The sequence below is a fragment of the Trachemys scripta genome, chromosome 3, assembly GCF_013100865.1.
Source record: "Trachemys scripta elegans isolate TJP31775 chromosome 3, CAS_Tse_1.0, whole genome shotgun sequence".
Lineage (NCBI taxonomy): Eukaryota > Metazoa > Chordata > Testudines > Emydidae > Trachemys > Trachemys scripta.
This window is the reverse complement of record NC_048300.1, coordinates 121,411,088-121,431,420: the sequence shown is the minus strand read 5'-3', so window position 1 is coordinate 121,431,420 and position 20,333 is coordinate 121,411,088. Positions and strand designations below refer to the sequence as shown.

Below are 20,333 nucleotides of genomic sequence, written 5' to 3'. Positions count from 1 at the left end.
CCTGCTTAGAAAAAACTCTCAAAATGAAGTGATAGAAACTTAGGAGAGGAGTGTATGGGGCTGGCCGGGGGCGGAGGGGGGCAGCCCTCCAGTGCATGAAGCCAAATGTGGAAATGGAAATATTGCCAGCTGAGTTCCTCTTAACCACTAAAAGTGGCTGGAGAAGATCCTTTCCCTTTAAGATGGTGCTGCTGAGGAAATGGAGGCAGAATACTGATGAGAAATGTCAATGCAGTTCACCAGGCTTGATTGTAGAGGTTGCTGAAAGGCAGAGTACGCTGGCATGGGGAGGGGAAAAAATAAAAAGAAACCTCTTTTCTTCGTCTTCCAACTTGGTCCAATAGAAGATATTACTTCACCCACCTTGACTCTCCAATTCTGCAAGTCTCAGCAGATTCAAAATTGATGGAGCAGTAGATTATCATGAAAGAAAACAAAGAAAATACAGACCTAATATGATATCAAAATATATAATTCCTAAGGCTTGTTAACATTGACAGGTTCCTATAATTCTCATACTTTTGGTCCTTCATATGCTCTGTTAAGGATTTTGCTATCGTGGATTAAATAAATCTCATACTTATTTACTTTACTTAGTTTTGCATGTCATTTTTGCAAACACAGTCCAAAGCTGTTGTCTGGCCTGCTCCATAGCAGCCTGGATCACCAGGGAATTAGGTGGAGGATGAGAGCACAGAAACTCAGACTCCTTGGGGGGGGATAATACCTCTTTTTTCCCCCCTTTCAGTGCGGGGGCACATGTGACTGGGATACGCCACACAGTGCGTGCCAGTTGGAGAATGGTGTCGTTGATTGGTAGTAAGGGTGACCAAACAGCAAATGTGAAAAATCGGGATGGGGTGGGGGGTAATAGGAGCCTATATAAGAAAAAGATGCAAAAATCGGGACTGTCCCTATAAAATCGGGACATCTGGTCACCCTAATTGGTAGGGCCACTCTAGCCAGTACCAATGCATGCAAGATATCTATTAGCTGGTGCTGACTATCCTGCAACTCCAACAGGAGCTGAAGGGCATTAGCTATTCTCCTGAGCAGCTCCTGGTATTGACAATAGTCGTCCAGAGTACGGGGGGGGCACTGATGACACAGTTGCGTCCAGGGACGAGGGGAACCTCTTTGGATCCGTTGAAACCAGGATAACCAGCACATCGTCCAGCCCCAGTTCCAAAGTCTACTCGATGAAGAACGGTGTGGTGAGACAGGGGATTCCCTCCCAGGTTGAGCAAGACGGTTCTAAAGGCAGAATATTGGGGCCACAAGCTCCAATATGGCCAAACTGGTTGATCCTGGTGTTGCTGCGGCTATGTCCATGGAGCTGGGTACCAGTGGCTCCTGGGCTGAGGCAAGGAAGGGTACTGCCTTGGTGCCACCAGGACCCTCTGGTAGTCATGCCTTCAGAACGGAAGCAGTGGACCATGTGTAGTATCCAAATCGTCAGACTCAGAGGAACCCATCAACAGGGCCAATGGAGTGGGGTATGCTGTAGGAACTCGAGCAGAGGGTGGCAGATCTGATGTAGGAGAGGGGGCCTCTTAGCAGGTGAATTGACTGGAACATGCAGAGACCTCATCCGTTCCAGGGCAAACAATTCATGAGGCCCAGGAGCACATCTGATTCTCTCTGGTATCAACAGCACCCAGTCCACGGACAGAACCAGGGCTGGTAAGGGGGCCTGCCTCGGGACTGACGATTCAGGCTGCGCTGGCAGACCCAATGCAGGACAGGTGCGTGGTTCCAGAACCGGGACCGGTAGATCCAGCAAACAATGAGACTTGTTCTCACTCTTGTGGGCCTTGGAATGCACCCCTCCTCCGTGGTCAGAACTTGTGGAAGGTGCAGCTTCTTTCTTGGATGTGGAGGAAGACTTACTGCCATGCTTATGAGCACGCTTCCACATTTCATGGCTAGATCCCGGCATGGAATCCACAGCACTGGCGGAACCAGAATGGGACTCCGCGGTAGGAGGCGCACCTCTAGACTGCTCGGGCCAATGTATCGGGGCATTCCCTGGCCAGGATCCGACTGCAACCTCATGGTGACCTCTTAAGGTGGAGGAGCTTGCCTTTCCAGGTATGGGCTGGGAAGGAGAGGCAGATACTGCACCTGGATGTGACGTGGGCTTCCCCCAACCAGTATAGACAATGTTGGTCCTTGTCGCTGAGCGAAAACGGGTGAGGGCAGGAAGTGTAGACCTTGAATCCCGGCATCTTCAGCATAATCCAGTTCCTAGATTCAGGTGCTGGGGGCGTTGGTGGGAAACCACCAAAGCAGCATCCCAAAGTCCTTAATCCTACAAAAATTACTATGAACACTAAATCCATTACAAAAATCAGTAAAATCCTAACTATGTACAAGAATAAACACAGTTTTTCTGGAAAGTGCATCAGCAAGGACAAGAAAAAAAAAGCAGAAGCTCCAATTCAGACCATGTGGCGGTGAGAAGGAATTGAAGATGCAGTCGGTCCGCCCCGCCCTTTATCTCCTCAGGCAAAACCACAAGAGAATGCACGGGGGCATGCGTGGACCGACTCACACGAGTATTCTGAAAAACTCTGGCTTCGGGCACATGGCGCATGTGCATAACCCTCAGTAGAATGCAATAGGGAAGGAGAACTGGCAATAAATCTCACCCTCATGCTGGAAGAGAGCAATATGAGAAATTAAGGAATTGACCTTGGACCTCTGGTTACATCTCATTTAATAAAAGATCATCTGCAGGGTTCATTGGTCATGATAAACACTTTACAAAATTAAAACTGCCCCCAATAACTGGTTGGGAGGTGTTGGAGCAAAGAAACCACACTTGCATACATGTTTTGGCCATGCCCTGTTATTTCAAGCTTCTGGGATACCACTAAAAGAAGAATTAACACAATCATAGAGACTTCACTTGACCTTAAAGCAGATACCTGCATAATGGGCTATGTACCCTGCAAATGGAAGCTATCATTATAGCAAAGCAGATGGCTACACCGAACTTTACTGGTTTAAAGACATCAAATTTTGCCACATTGGAAAAGTAAATAGTGCTCCATGCCACAAAGACTGGTATCATGGACTGGCAGACCTGGCTGTGAAGGAAAGGATCACATAAAATAGACAGCAAACCCCAGAAAAATTTGAATCCATTTGGGACAGTTTCCTAGAACTGATTAGCTAAAGATCCCTTCAGGACATCTGGAAGAAAGGCAGGAGACTAATCCACATACTCCATCTTCCAATCCCCTCTATTTCTCCCCCTCCCACTCCTTCCCATGCCTTTTCCCCTCTTGGCTTTGATTTCATTAAATTTAATACATGCCATAAATATCCCATGCTGGAAATATTTAAGTTAATGCTTGGGAACCCAAGCAACTGTGTAAATTAGTCTTTTCTTGTTTCTGGAGTATTGTATTTTTGTATTTATTCTAGAAATTGACACCTAGAATTTGTTATAAGAAAAAAGATTGAAAAAAATAATAAATAATGAAATGGCCTGTGTCTCTTATTTTCCATTAGTAATGAGTATAGGCTGTAAAAAGGGATATCATCACAGGCAATATCTGACAATTGCTAGAATGTCCAGGACTCTTAATAACATTATTCTAAAAAGCACTGTGGATAGTGTGTGGTGGATTCTGTAGTGGGGTTCCTTTGGCTACTTAAGAGTATTTCCAGATCTTGTGGTTGTTTAGTCAAAATGATCCATTTTCTAAAGGATCACAGAATTAGTCAGAAGGCGAAAACTCCATTATTTCTGAAGTATCAGGGGGTAGCCGTGTTAGTCTGTATCCACAAAAACAACAAGGAGTCTGGTGGCACCTTAAAGACTAACAGATTTATTTGGGCATAAGCTTTCGTGGGTAAAAAACCTGCACTGAAGTAGGTTGTTGTAGCTGATGCATTCCAAGCTTGCCCTTTAATGCCACCAAATCTCCTTTTCAAAGAGCTAGGGTAAAATTAAATTAGAGTCTAAAGCAGATATTAGTGTTATAAGAATGTGTTCAGCATTTAGACTTTATGGAATACTTGTAGGATACTGCAGGTATTGATCTCACTTATAACCTCTGTAGCCCATGATACAAAGTTACACTGAGTGTTTGCATTGTAAACCTCTGTAATTGTGTAACTCAAACGGGAAAAGAAGTGTTAATTAAGGTAAAGTGTGCATTCTGCCCACAATATGGCCCATTGAAGGCTAATGAGGCATTGTGTAGCATCAAAGGACAGATAGTGTTCCTAACTCCATCCAGGAAAGGAAGGCCTATGCATCCACAGTTCCCATAGAATCTGGGAATGGGCGACAGGGGATGGATCACTTGATGATTACCTGTTCTGTTCATTCCCTCTGAAGCACCTGGCACTGGCCACTGTCAGAAGACAGGATACTGGCCTAGATGGACCGTTGGTTTGATCCTGTATGGCCGTTCTTATGTTAAGATATTCTTTTCTTCACCCAGCAACATGTAATCCAATCAGAAAGTATCATTTTAAATGTCTTGATAGGCAACAAGCTTATGTATCTTGTAGACTATTTAGTACACCAGCTCCAAGGTCACTAAAGGGACATAATGCTATTGAAAGAAATCAAAACCTGACAGTAGTGACAACATAAAGACTGTGCTCTTGTCCCAGACCCTATACTCCCCTCTTCTTTGCTGTATTCACAGATTCTTAGATTCCAAGGCCAGAAGAGACCATTGTGCTCACACAGTCTGACCTCATGTGTAATACACAGGCCACAGCACTTCCCCAAAATAATTCCTAGAGCATATGTTTAAGAAAAACATCCAATCTTGATTTAAAACCATCAGCAATAGAGAATCCACCACACCCCTTGGTAAATTATTCCAATGGTTAATCACTTTCATCTTTTAAAATGTACACCTTATTAAATAGCATAAGCAGGTAAGGAATATCCGCTCCAAAGCCGCTTATCTGCTGATGAAAAATAAGTATTTAATCTAAAAAAAAAAATTCATATTTGTACAAAGCTATTTAGTCTTTCAATCTCCCACAGGAAAAAAAATTAACCCCAATATTATAAAGTTTATCAACACAATTATATTAAATCTAAAGAAAAAAATCTCAACCAACAGAAATCAGTTTAACTGAAGATTTAAACCTTAGAATGATGACAGTTTCCAAACTGCCACCCAACAGGGTACTTGAGAAGGTGCAGACAAAAACAAACTTCTTCCTAAGGATCACACTTGATAATTGCTGGTAATAGCCTTTATTCCTTCTTAATGCAGCATTATTAAAATAAGATAATCAATTTCTCATTTTTAAAAGTACAATTGTTCAACACTGGCACAACAATAGAACACTGCAGCTACTTCTCTATTTTGTTTACATCTTTAAATTTTTGTTAAGATAAAATGAATTGAGTGGGGAGATGATTTGAACAGAAGAGCTCAAAATAAAAAGATCCATTAGACATGTTGGACAAATCTAGAAAGTGGTGTAAATTAAATCTTCGTACACCAGTTTGGACTACCTTACTTCTGCCCTACCCATTTGTAAGGGTGTCCAATATATCAAGCAGCTGGAAGGTGGTATAAGTTAAAGTCAAAGCTACTGTATTTTGATGTATATCTTCTTGTGGTGACGCTGCATATATGCTATTCTAGATTACATTCCCTTATACTTCAGTTGAGAGGATGTAAGCAAGCGTAATGGGGTCTAACTTTCACCAATTTGTGCATCACTTTGAATTTGAGCACAAGGAAGTTTAAGCTGGTAGAACAAAATACAACAAGGGAGCTGGAAGAAAATATAAATTACATGACTTTGACTCACATTTCAATTTGGCACCAAGGCTTTTTTAAATCCTCACACATTCCTTTATGGCTGTATGTGTCACCTTTCCTGGATTTGTCAGTTCACATTGTTCAATTTGTTTACCAATTTGCAGTTCTTGACTCTTTTGGCCAATACTGATGGTCTTAAAATAATTTCTCCAAGTAACTATTTTCAGGTATCCAAGAATACTGATCCTGGGATCTCCACAAATATACTTACTATCCTAGTTTTTTTGCAATTTTCTTTTAAGTGCTGTGACAGGTTCGGTCACAGAGATCCCCTTGGGACTGTCACCTGCTGTGCTGAAATTACCTCTGAGCCCATTTTCCCTGCCAGCTTGGGACTCCAGAACCCTGCCTTGTTGAGCCAGACATGCTAGCCTTCTGCAACACAGACTCAGGGCCTGGGCCATGCCCCCAAAGCTGCAGACTAACTAAAAACAGCTCAGCTCCAGCACCCAGACACCTGATGGGATCCAAACCCCAAATAAATCCATTTTACTCTGTATAAAGCTTATACAGGGTAAACTCATAAATTGTCTGCTCTCTATAACACTAATAGAGAGATATGCACAGCTGTTTACTCCCCCACAAATTAATCACTTACTCTGGGTTTATTAATAAACAGAAGTGATTTTATTAAATATAAAAAGTAGGATTTAAGTGGTTTCAAGTAATAACAGACAGAACAAACTGAGCTATCCCCCTCAAGGGCAAAGTAAGTCACAAAGCAAAATATAACAAAAACATACAAGTCTAAGCCTAATACATTAAGAAACTGATTACATGTAATCTCTCACCCTCAGAGATGTTCCAATAAGCTTCTTTAACAGACTAGACTCCTTCCTAGTCTGGGCCCAATCCTTTCCCCTGGTACAGTCCTTGTTAGTTCTTACAGACATTAAGCAGAGGTTTTCTCATGACTGGCAGCCCCTTTGTCCTGCTCCACCCCCTTTTATAACTTTTACACAAGGCAGGAATCTTGTCTCTCTCTGGGTCCCCACTCCACCTTCTAAATGGAAAAGTACCAGATTTAAGATGGAGTCCAGCATCATGTGACACGGTCACATGTCCTGTGAGACCCCTGCCTCCATTCTTTCTGGGCTGGCCCACACATACACAGGAAGGTTTACAAGTAAACAGAGCCATTTACAATTCATTGATTCTGAAGCACCCTTAATGGCTTACACTTAATATGTTTACATTAGTAATACAAGTATACTTCTTATTCTCCTAACTCCAGACATAGAAATAATACAGGCAAACAAATAGGATGAACACACTCAGTGGATTATAAGCTTTGTAATGATACCTTACAAGAGACCTTTTGCATAAAGCATATTCAAGTTGCATCATATTCACATTTATAAGCATATTTTCATAAAACATATGGAGTGCAACATCACAAGTGCAACAGCACAATAAAATGTATAATATCTCTCCCACTACTCAAGCAAGTGTCTAGTTCTTGTGTTTCTGCATTTTTCAATGTAGTGTGCAGTAAATTCTAAACATCGTTTCCTGGTGTATTATACTAAAACAGTTTGACTGGTACTATGATATAAATATTCTCTGAGAATGTTATAGCTTTAGATTTGTAAATTTATGACATTTACATGTTACTTTTTTCCCAGGGTTCTTCTTCTTGCTGAATTGCTACAGATAACTAGAAATTATTTATACTATCTAATCAGGAAGACACCATGTGCCCAGCTGTAAAACACTGCTTTACATAAAATAGAAAAAAGTATTTTGTTTCCAAAGGGTGTAACCAAACCAACTAAGACAAAACAAGAAACAAATATCAGGCTTAGTGAGTAAGGGAAATAGTTCACATAAACACACTTTGATTCAATGTAATGGAAATATATATACAATTGTTTTATAAGTACAAATAACAAGAAGGTGGATATGTAGGGAAACATAACTGAGTTTTTTGACCATTAAACATTTAAATGAGTTGCTAAATGAGCATATTAACTCCAATCTCAAGAGAGGATGTGAACTACTAGAGCAAATAAAATCATACACTCATAGAAGATTAGGGTTGGAAGAGACCTCAGGAGGTCATCTAGTCCAACCCCCTGCTCAAAGCAGGACCAACACCAATTAAATCATCCCAGCCAGGGCTTTGTCAAGCCGGACTTTAAAAACCTATAAGGATGGAGATTCCACCACTTCCCTAGGTAACGCATTCCAGTGCTTCACCACCCTCCTAGTGAAATAGTGTTTCCTAACAGCCAACCTAGACCTCCTCAGCTGCAACTTGAGACCATTACTCCTTGTTCTGTCATCTGCTACTACTGAGAACAGCCGAGCTCCATCCTCTTTGGAACCCCCCTTCAGGTAGTTGAAGGCTGCTATCAAATCCCCCCTCACTCTTCTCTTCTGCAGACTAAACAAGCCTAGTTCCCTCAGCCTCTCCTTGTAAGTCATGTGCCCCAGCCCGCTAATAATTTTCATTGCCCTCCACTGGACTCTCTCCAATTTGTCCACATCCCTTCTATAATGGGGGGCCCAAAACTGGACACAATACTCCAGATGTGGCCTCACCAGTGCCGAATAGAGGGGAATAATCACTTCCCTCAATCTGCTGGCAATGTTCCTAATAATGCAGCCCAATATGCCATTAGCCTTCTTGGCAACAAGGGCACACTGCTGACTCATATCTAGCTTCTCATCCACTGTAATCCCCAGGTCTTTTTCTGCAGAACTGTATTGTTTGCTGTGCATCAATATGTGATTTTAATTACTTGAGACTTACAAGATTCTTAAAGGGGGTTTTATTCTGCAGTTCTTTCTTTTAAAACACACATGCATTCTGAGTGTCTTTAATCACCAGTACAGTGTGTAGCGCCCCTTGCTGTGGTATCTAAGCACTTCCTAGTAAATTAGTTTTACATAGCAAGAACCCAGTGAACTTCAGAGTCTTCTGGTATTCTCCCTTCCTAGTTATAGAAAGCTCTGTTTGGCATCATCATACCATGTGTGATATGGAAAAAAATTCTTCCCTCCCACAAAGACAACTGTCATTTCTAAGAAAGAATACAGACTCCTGGCACCATCTTTGCTCCATATATACCGACAACAGATAGGATCCACAAAAGTATCATCAGCCAACCTGAGCGTAAATAGCATAGGTTAGAGAGAGAAATTCCCAAGTTTTTAGGGTTCTTATAGGTAGCTGCCTTGTCAAGAAACCAAGCTCTTAAGAGACTGTACATGGCATGGTCCTAAGATCATTTATGCTTTCTTTAAATGTAGTTGAGCAGTTTTTTGTTTTTAGGTTTTTGTCTTATGCCATTTTTAATTATGTCTTCACATTTTGCATAAGTGACACCTCTCTTTCATAGACCATCTCCTGAGAAAAATGGGAAATTCAGCACTACAATCAGTCCTATTTTTGAACTTTGTTTCCTGCTGTTGCTCAGAACTACCATTCCAGATGCAAAAAAGCACAAAGAAATTCTACAGGTTGTCTACATTAGTGTTTTGCAGTGCTAGTGTTAGAAATGGTAGGAAACTTTCAGAAAGAACACCTAGCATAAATGGGGCAATTGGCAGCTTTCATAATCTGCAACCACTTTTAAGAGCAACTTGAGGTCATGCGAAACTTGCAAAGGTGACAACTTGATCTCAGTTCACTTCCCACAGCCAGAAAAAAATATCACATGAAAAAAATACTCCACAGAAGAAACTAGTGTTCACTAGCTTTTATGATAACCTTACACACTGTTTGGCATATGTGCAAGTTATCTATCACCTTCATAGTAAACTGCCCTTTTAAAGTAGAGCACACACTTATACTACAAATACATACCAGCTGGCTGGTGTATTGTTTTCAGATATTGGTATCTGCATTCCTTTTACCGGATGCAGTATCATTGTCCTAGTTCAGATGTGGCAGATAAAAACAATGTGAACACATAGTTTGTTTTCATTTTTAAAGCCTCCAATGGTATCCAGTAACAATAACAGGAAGAGCTGTAAGGATCGATAGGCAAGATTATTACTTGGGACTTTTCTTCCTCTTCCCAAGAATACATATGTGAACTTTTCGATATCATATAAAACAGAGTACTTACCAGGTCCCTGTGAAGCACCCAGTTTGCATGGAGGTAATGGATTCCATCAAGGATCTGGTAGAGTAGTGATTTAACCATAGATCTTGGCAACTGCATGGGCTTTTTATTTGCTTTTGAGGCACGGTGAAACTTGATAATATGCTAGAAATAAAACAAGTAGAAACATGAAGTTTTTTTTAACAAAGTAAGTTTCCGCAAATAACATTAACAAAGGGAAAGAAATAAAGAGGTTGTTGCCTTTTGCATTGCAAAGGTGGCCTCCAATTATTTTTTAAATGTGTGTGTTCTCACTGTTACACACCTACACATTTTTGAAGAAAATCTAGATACTACCAAAACAGTGACTACTTACCACTTTGCAGTCACTGTGGTTCTTAGAAATGTTTTTTTCCATGTGGACCCCACCCCATTTATGGTACATATGTGCCGCATGTGCATGAGATTGGATTCTTTTGATCAGCAATGTCCATTGGTGCCACACCTGTGCCCTGCACCCACCCAATGGCATATGGGATAGACCGGCCCTGATTGCCTCTCAGTTTCCTTGCTAATTCACAATCCCAGCACAGATGGACTCCAAAGGAACAGAGAAGAGGGGCAGTCACGGGATTCATAAGGACAAAACAATTTAAAGACCACAGTTACTGTAGGGATAAGTAATCATTCTCACCTCGAGTCGTGGTCAGTATGGATCCCACTTATGGTGATGGACTAGCAGGTCCCAGATTAATAAAGGAGGGTCTGAGGATTTCTAGCTACAGAATTGCTCTCCCAAATTTGGCATTTGATTTGCTCTCTGATCCAGAGCCTAAGGTTTGTTAAAGATATAAAATTAGCTCCCAGTGGCTGCCCTGTGGGTCTCTGAAGAGGATGCCTCAGCTCTAGTTGAGTGGGCCCTGTTGCCTGAGGGAAGGGGCATATCTGCTAGTTGGCAACAAGATGTAATGCACTGAATGATCCACTTGGATAATCTCTGGGAAGAGGGTGATTCAGGAATTGTTTGGGCAATTCCTGAGAGGAGATGGGGACTGGATGTCTGGAGATGGATCTCAGCTTAATTCTGGAAAGAGTATGTGAGCGAAGAGAAGGAAGAGTAAATATATTCTAGAGATGGTGGTGACATCTCAGTGGTAGGATAAGACATTACTGGTACTGAGGGTTTAATTCTTTCTTGTGCCAGAGAAACTGGTACTAGTGGCATCAGAACTGAGGCCAGTGCCAGGGGCTCAATGTCAGTAGGTAGGAACAGGCCTGTAATACTGTTATGGACTATGGTACTGGGGATCTTGGTGCCTATGAGGAATCTTTGTTTCAGTACCAGAATAGATTTGGTGCCATACTAGCCTGTCCAGGGAGCCTTTGGGTTCATCCCTATTTACAGAGATACTTAAGGATTGGGCTCTTGAAACAGAAAAGACACCAACTGTGTCCATCAGTTATTGGAATAAGTCCTTCACGTGACTGGTATGGCTTGAAGTCAGAGGGTTTAGATTCAGCCATTACACAGGCAGGCACCTTGGCACTAATTAGTACTCAGGCAAAAAACAGAAAATCTAAAGAAAACAAAAAAGAGCTGCCATGAGGGTAGAAAATTGCTCCTGAACTAATTACGCTAATTACTAATATTTACAAACATTTACATAATTGCTTCAATGAAGGGGCACTATGGGGTAGCAGGTGAACACTACAAAGTTTCCTCTCGCTGTCACTGGCGGCAAAAGGGAAGTGAGAGGCAGTCAGAGCCATTCTGCCCTATATGCCCTTAGTTGAAGGGTGGAGTGCACGAGGACATACATGGCACAGGCATGGTCCCAACAGATACTACTGCTCAATCTCGTTTGCATGAGGTGCTGCACGCCATAAGTGAGATTCTCACAGACTAGGGCCTTGGCTACACTTACCAGCTAGTTCGACGGCTGGAAATCGAAGTTCTGGGTTCGACTTATCGCGTCTAGTCTGGACGCGATAAGTCGAACCCGGAAGTGCTTGCCGTCGACTGCGGTACTCCAGCTCGGCGAGAGGAGTACCGCGGAGTCGACGGGGGAGCCTGCCTGCCGCGTGTGGACCAAGGTAAGTTCGAACTAAGGTACTTCGACTTCAGCTACGTTATTCACGTAGCTGAAGTTGCGTACCTTAGTTCGAATTGGGGGGGGTAGTGTAGACCAAGCCTGAGATTCAAAGAACCATGCATAACAAGCCAACTTTCAATGTGCTTTTCTACAGGATGAAATTCATACAGACCATTTGCATACATTTATTTAGAGCAATTCAAGGTATTAATTTGAGCAGCGACAAGACTGAATTGCTTGAACTTTCTGTAGAAGCTGCCTAATTCAAAAAATTTTCCCCAGCTTTGAAGCTTTAGATATCAGGCTGTAACTAGAAGCTGTGTCTACATTAGACTTTTTCTCTCATCGTTCTCACCTTTGCTACCACTGGTGAAGCTCCTCTGGGGGGAGAGTTAACATAGGCCAGCCACTGGTATTTTAGCCACCATGTCATCGAACCATACTCAGAGCAGCTATTGATGACACAGTGGGGTTAAAAACCTGGCAACTCCTTGTCAACACTAATATTCTCATTGTTGCTTCCACAGGTGATGATGATAGTGGGAAATACAGAAAAATGCCTAGTATAGACAAAGCCATAAGGTTACTAGTTCTTGCCACTCCAAAGTACAATTAGTAAATAAACCCCAAACTCCTACAGCAGGGTATCCAAATGACTGAATATTCTGATAACAATAAATGAAACCCTTAAGGGGTCATTTTACATATTATGTACTTCAAAGTACTTTTCAAAAAATGCTGCTGCTAATTACAACAATTTAAAAAATATATTTTATTGGTATACAATCAAAAACTCAGAAGCAGCAATAAAACATGCAGAGGTTACCATGTCAAAGACCCACACACCAAAGCAATTAGTAAAAGCTTAGCCCCTTTCTCCTGGAGCATGTACTGATAAAAGCATTTCAGTGGATCCATTTCAGAACTAGCTAATGATCTTTGCAAGAAACTAATCCTTACAAAATATTTTTTAAAAACCAAACCATATCATGGCATGTAGAGCAATCCCCAACATAAAAGAACAAGGCTGGTTAGGGATACTTAAATGAAACAAATGCACAGCCATTATGAGCAAAGTATGCAAAAGAACACAAATGAGAGGTAGATGTTAAAGAACTGCAACTATAAAAGAGTCAGGGAGTTAATAGTGTATTAAGGTTTGTTGGAAAATTATCTAACCCTCTCTGGAGAGATTCTCCTTTAAAGGTCTAATCAAAGCCTAGTTCCCTGTACTAAGTGCAGCTTTACTTTCTTTCCCAATCCCCCCAATTTTACAGGTTAATTATAATTGATAATTTCCCTCAACAGAGGTAGATGGGTTTCCCAAATTCCATTTCCTACAAAACAAAAGCAAAAACTACAGTTACTGCTGTTATCTTGTTCCAGTAGAGACAGGCTTACACTATTCTACACACTTGGTTTGATCCTGTCCACTTACAATTTCAGTACTGAGTAAAATTTAAATTAAAGATAGTCAAGGCCAAGGGATTGGGATACAGAATATTTCACTGCTATGTCACTGGACTGAATCAATCTTATGAGTGACCAAGTCATACACATCAGAAGGCTGTTTAATGGCTTATGTAAGATGAGTTGGTCTCAGTCCAGTTTCTTGTGGACAAATATACATATAAAAAAAACTACCAGGACAACTAGTATTAATGTGAAATTTTGTTGGCAGTTTCATCTGAGAGCCCACAGAACATAGAGACATGGTAACTGGCTACCGTCTCACCATTAGAGATTGTTCCTCCAGAACAAGATTGATGGCTGGTGGGTCCCAGTGCTTTTATTTGTTTTATTTATTTAATTTATTAATTTCTTCAAATTTCCAAAAGTACAGCTATAGGCTTCCATCCAGTGCTCTGGGGGCCTATTCCATAAACTAGAAACCACAACAAAAACAAAAGGACTGACCATAAAATAGCCACCTTAGCCTACTCCCTCCTCAACAGCCTTAAGGAACAGAGAAAAAATGGGATCTGCAATGTATCCAGAGAGTTAAAGCATCTTGGCTCTGGCAAACCAAGGGAGAAAGCGAGTTCCAAAACACAGGACCTCTCACAGAGAATGCCCTGTCAGCAGCCATCCTTTGTTTGTACTGAAGAAGCTCCAGCTCGAGCACCTCTGCTGATCTCAAATAGGACAGAATATAAGAGGGAGATAGTTGCTCTCTCAGGTAACCAGGTCAGAAATCAAATCATCAAATTATTTAAGATCAAGGAAATAGAAAAATCAAGAAATTGCCAGAGTTGCTTTGTTACAAACTTCCCAATGACGTTGCCTAAAAACGGTAGATAAGAAACAGGTTCACAGTTAGCAAGACTGACAACATCATGAGTTGGTTTCTTGAAAACGGATTTATTTAAGAGCTGCTGGAGCCACTGCTCTTCCCTCACCCAGGGAAACACTGTCAATATCAATCAACAATGGACCCACTACTTCCCAACTGGCCTGAAACAGCTGGTTAAAGGAAAAAAAAGGTCCAAACTGAAAGCTGATGAAACCTCCTATTATCGTGAACATAAGAATGGCCATACTGGATCAGACCAATGGTCCCTTTATCCCAGTATCCTGTCTTTCAACAATGCCTGGTGCCAAATGCTTCAGAGGGAACGAACAGAACAGGGCAATTTATTGAGTGATACATCCTTTGTCATCCAGTCTCAGTTTCTGGGAGTCAGAGGCTAGAGACACCCAAAGGATAGGGTTGCGTCCTTGACCATTTTGGCTATTAGTCATTGATGGACCTATCCTCCATTAACTTAGCTAATTCTTTTTTGGATTAGCAGATAAGCACTGAACCCCTCACAACCCCTCACACCATGTCCAACATAGTGTCTTTTTTCTCAGAACCTAGGAAATGTTATATCAGCTTAGATCAGTGACCCTTCTCTTCCAGCATACCGTCTTCCACAGTAGCAGGAAAAACTGTCAATCTGGCAGAACAGACACAAAAGCAGCCTTCAGCAAGTACTATAGCATTGAGTGAGCATTAAGTGAAAGTGACTGGAGCTTAAGTTTCTAAACTCCTAGGGATATGTCTACACTAGGTAAACTACAGCAGCACAGATGTGGCACTGTAGCTGTGCTGCTATAATATAGTGTGACAAACTTCCTCCTCTATCTTGGTGGGTCCTGCACTTATTGGCAGATTTTCTTGCCTCAGAGATTCACCATGTGGGTTGGGGAATAGTCCAGAGACCTTCCCCTCTGGGAGAACCCACAGTCCAGGTTAATTGGGAGGTTTGGGAGGAACCCGGGCCCACACTCTACTCCGGGTTCCAGCCCAGGGCCCTGTGGACTGCAGCTATCTATAGTGCTTCCTGTATCAGCTGCATGACAGCTACAACTCCCTGGGCTACTTCCCCATGGCCTCCTCCAAACACCTTCCTTATTCTTACCACAGGACCTTCCTCCTGGGGTCTGATAACGCTTGTGCTCCTCAGTCCTCTAGCAGCACACCCTCTCACTCTCAGCTCCTTGCGCCTCTTGCTCCCAGCTCCTCACACTCGCACCACAAACAGAAGTGAGCTCCTTTTTAAAACCCAGTGCCCTGATTAGCCTGCCTTAATTGATTCTAGCAGCTTCTTAATTGGCTCCAGGTGTCCTAATTAGCCTGCCTCCCTTAACTGGTTCTAGCAGGTTCCTGATTACTCTAGTGCAGCCCCTGCTCTGGTCACTCAGGGAACAGAAAACTACTCATCCAGTGACCAGTATATTTGCCCTCTACCAGACTCCTGTACTCCACTGGTCTGGGTCTGTCACAATAGACACTTACGACAGAAGGGGTTCTTTGTCGCTGTAGTACATCTACCATCCGAGAACAGTAGCTAGGTTGATATCATAGGATTTATATCGGAGCTTAGGTCACCTTGACTACATCACCCAGGGTGTGAAATTTTTCCACAGCCCTGTTAACCTGACCTATGTTTGTAGCGTAGACCAGTCTTACGTCTGTTGAAGATAAGTTACTCAGGGTATCCTTCAAACTTTTAAAACTAGTAGATCTCATCTGATTCCTCCTTGTTTTTATTCATGATGAGAAGAGAAGGACGAGTTTTCTAGCTTCTTCAACTCCCAATCAACTTATCAACTTTGAATGAAACAGTCCAAATGAAGAAAATATTCCTTTTGTGCCTACAGAAGAGGCTATTGCTGTCAGAAAACTCAGGTCCCAGGTGCTTTCTGTGTGACTTCCATCTGTTCAGTGGTGTGACTTTCTTTCAATTGAAAACTGAGCCAGTCAGAGTTCAGGTAGGGAAATAGGAGTATCTAAGTGGGCTCTGTGATTGATCCTGATGAGTTACTGTTGGTGTCTCTTGGGAGTCAGAAGCCAGGTCCCAATACCTTGGATGACTTTGCCAGTCTCTTGAACCCATAGCACAGCCCCTGGGTCCCCACAGGATTAAGCCCTTAATACAGTTCATGAGCCGTTGTGCCACATTTACAAAGCTTGACCTCAAAAGCTGAATGTTTTTCCCAGGTTTCTTTACCTAGAAAAGCAGGCTTTTACTCAAAGTTTTTGTAGAAGCTCAACATTTTTATTTAAATATTTTAAGAAAATATAATAAATTTAGACCTTGACATATTTTGTATTAAACTCAGATTTTAATTTAAACTGATTTTTAAAAACAAATGATAATTTAATAACAAAATTTTAAAAATCTGATTTAAATAAAAAATCTGATTTTTTTTAAATTCTCAATCTTTATCCACTGTGGATCAGGGGATTCTTGCTGAAATATTTGACAATACTTGACCATGGTGGTCAATTGACTGGCTTGCCAAGCCTACATTTAAGTAATGTAAAAATATTTGGGACCTGTTACTGCTTGAGCCTATCCTTATGAGTAAGAGCTAAAATCAGACTTAATGTAACCAAGTAAAACCAGTGGAATTGCACAAGATCCGAGTATGACTTAAATATTGAAAAATGTTGATGGAATCCACTTAAATTTGCAGTACTATTTGTACTTACTAGCAGGCTCTTCACCATCACTATTAAATTAATAGTAAGAATACAGACTATTTCCTTGAAGTTTGATATGTAAAATTGTAAATCTTTATTTGAATGCTGAGTCAATTGGAATTAGGAAGCTTGGATCCAAAGAGGATCCTTTGTGCTTTCTTTCTAAACTAAATGAGCATAATAGGATTTCTCATTTCTATTACTAGATGAAAATCATATATTAAAGACAACCCCTGCATGCTTATAACCTTTTTCTTTAATTTAAGAAGGCAGAGTATGTGTAATAGATTAACATCCAACATTATTTAATATCATATGCAACAACAATTTTTTATTTTAACAGTTTCACTGGTATCTGCAGATAAACTTATTGAGGATCAGCTCTGTGCCATAAGCTACAGAAGGAAAGATATCTCACCAATTCAGGACAGCAAAATGGATATTAATTTTCTTTAAGAGCAGGAATCTAGTTAAGCAAATAGAAAGGATGTATAATATAATACACAGAATGGAGAGATCTGTTGAATATTTCAATCAAAGAGCATGTAAAGGGAATACTAATATTAAAAAGCTGATGGTGCAACACTGACAGGCCCCGCTCGTCGGCAGGCGGGATCGAACCTGGAATCTCTGGAGCTAAACGCATGAGCCTCTACTGCAGCTAAAAGCCAGCTCTTAACTAAGGATATAGAGCAGACTCATTAATCTCTCTCTAAGAGGTCTCAGTGCCACTAGATGGGACAGAAAACCAAACCCAGGATGTGTGTGGGTTACAATGGCATAAAGGTTTATTGGTGTAGCTGGGAATCCTACACATTTCTGACCTGCTGAAAGGTTATAAATACATAACCTTTGCCAATAAAAACCACATCTCTAGCCAGATCTCATCTCTGGCCTTTAAAAAAAAAAAGTTACTAAAAAAAGTTGAATGTAGTGGCCATCATACATTTAATTTGTTTCTTATAAATTTTAAAAGTGATGTCATAAAATGCTTATGACCCACAAAGGAAGTGACAGGCAGCAGAATAAAACCTTAAACTAAGACAGAATAAGGAAAATTATATGAAAACAGAATAAGTCAACAAAGTTCTTTAATTATAAAACAGCAAGAGAGCAATACCGGATTTATCATGGGGCAATTGGCACCATGGCGCCGGGCCATGGTCCAAAGGGGCCCTGGCCGCTCTTCTCCGCCCCCCACTCTCTCCTGCGGGTGCAGCGGGCAGAAGCTTGGTCCTGCTGGCTCCTGCTGCAGGGCAGGCTCCGCCGGCAGCCAACCTCACCCCTCCCCTGTCTCTTACCCGGAGTGCGCCGCGTTGGCTCACCTTACCTCAGATTGCATCATTTGAAAGACAGATTGAAAGAACACAGGACAGAATTTAAAAACATATAGAAGCCATATGTGGATTATATTAAGGATTTTGGAATTAAAGTATAAAACCGAGTATTACTATTGTATTGGTTCGATGAATTGCTATATGACCAAAGTTCATCTCTAAACAAGCATGCTTTCTTCAAATCATGCAGATTTTGTTTTGCCTGTCTGATAAAATTTGGGAGGTGTTTTGGGGATTCAGTATGATTATATTAGCTAATGAGTGTGTAGTTAATATGTCTGCAGGGTGGGATAGTACAAATATTGATACAGACGTAGTCAAATGTTTTTAAATTATTACAGCTCTCTTCACCTCTTCCTTATGCCAACCACAGATGCTAAGAAGATACATTACAGCAACTAACAAATTACAAGTAAACTTTGTAGTTTAATATATTTGTCACCAAATGTGAGGCGGTCCTGTGATGCTTCTGTATTAAAAATGCTGAACAAAAATAAGTAGTGTTTGTTCTTGTCCATCACAAAAGAATTTTAATAAAATGTAATCATCATCTGAATCCAAAGACTATCCCCTTTAATGACTGGGCTTCTACCCATCATTTTTGTTCATTAAAATAGGTTGAATTTTTATTGTACTACAAAATATATAGAATAATATAATATCTGGCATACTTCATTATTGATCTCTGGCCAAAATTTTCTAGCATAGGAGCTAAAGATAACCACTTTAATTAAAAGTGGCCTGATTTTTATAAGTGATCCACATTTACAGTTCCCACTGAAGCTGTTAAGAGTTGCAGATGATTAGCAACTTTAATGATCAGGACACACTAATTTAGGTGCTTAAAGATGGATTTGGGTAACTAACTTTAGGCACCCAAATTTGAAAATGTTGGTCACCTGTGTATCTCTCTTAGTAAAAGCACATCTATTATCCAACAATTTTCAAAAAAAAAAAAATCAATCTTTTCAGATGGATATAGGCATTAAATATACTTATTTTGTTTTGGCTAATGCTGTGAGAGTATATAGTGCTGTTCAGTAAAAATCCTATGCAAAACAAGTAAGTTCTCTTCCCCAAAAGGTATAAGGGCCCAAGTTGTGCAGCACAGGAAATGCAAAACACCACAACACAGAAACAAGTGGACATTACTACTGAAATGATTCACAAAATGTGGGATTTTAAGGAGCTTTTTGAAGGTGGAGAGTGAAGGAGCTTTACGTACGTTAACTGGGAGGCTGTTCCTGTGTAGGAGGTAGCATGAAAAAAGACACAAAGTTGGGAGTGAGCAAAAGAGACAAAAGGGGAAGTTAGGAGTGATGCTTGGGAGAAATGGAAGGAACAAGGGGCTTGTAGAGGAAATGAGGCCAAAGGTTTAGGCAAGAACCAAGTTATGGAGAGTCTTGAATGTAACTAATTTTATGCAGAGGAAGAAGGAGAGTTCTTGTAAAGATTAAAAAGTGGAGAGACATGATCAGGTGCATAGGAAAGGAAAATTATTTGAACAGCACATGTTGCACAGAAAAGAGTGAGGAGAAAGTGAGAGGCCAGAAACAACTAGGGTAACAAACATTACATCTCAAATAGTATATATCAATTAACTAAACTGGGACTATGACTAAATAACAGCCAGACACGTAAGGAGTGGTGAGAACATTAAAACATAGTGATTTCTCATCTATTAGCCATGTGATGGTTTGTTTTTGTTTTTTTGTTTTTTACACAATATGAATACCACATGCACAAAAAAATTAGAATAGTAAAGGTTGATGAAAAGGGTTCTTGAACATGCCACTCAGTGCAGCAGTAAAATGGTTCTTGTGGTTACTCTAAAAAGCAACTAAATTCAACTGATGGACAGAATTATTTAAATTCTATGCATGTAAAATTATAATATGTAGAATGGGAATATAACACTTAGTTATCACCTGTGTAGAGTACACACATTTTTTGCGTCACTTGACTTTGATGAAAAACCTTTTGAAGTGACTCAGTGCAAGACTGTCACCATGTCAGAGCAAGTTGATTCAACTAGATTATATGCAGGAGGATTAAATCTCATGACT

At 40.8% G+C, this 20,333-nt stretch overlaps 1 protein-coding gene across 7 annotated transcripts in view; it reads right to left on the bottom strand.

Annotated features, from left to right (window-relative positions):
• Positions 1-20,333, bottom strand: part of CDK19 (cyclin dependent kinase 19) — a 223,742-nt gene that overhangs the window by 73,981 nt on the left and 129,428 nt on the right. For 6 of the 7 annotated variants that reach the window (XM_034765874.1, XM_034765867.1, XM_034765872.1 and 3 more), the window contains one exon: positions 9,890-10,030. In XM_034765874.1, coding sequence (XP_034621765.1) covers positions 9,890-10,030 — 141 coding nt within the window. Of the gene's footprint in view, positions 1-9,889; positions 10,031-12,313; positions 12,496-20,333 lie in introns of those variants that run through there. The other variant, XM_034765873.1, reaches the window with a different exon arrangement.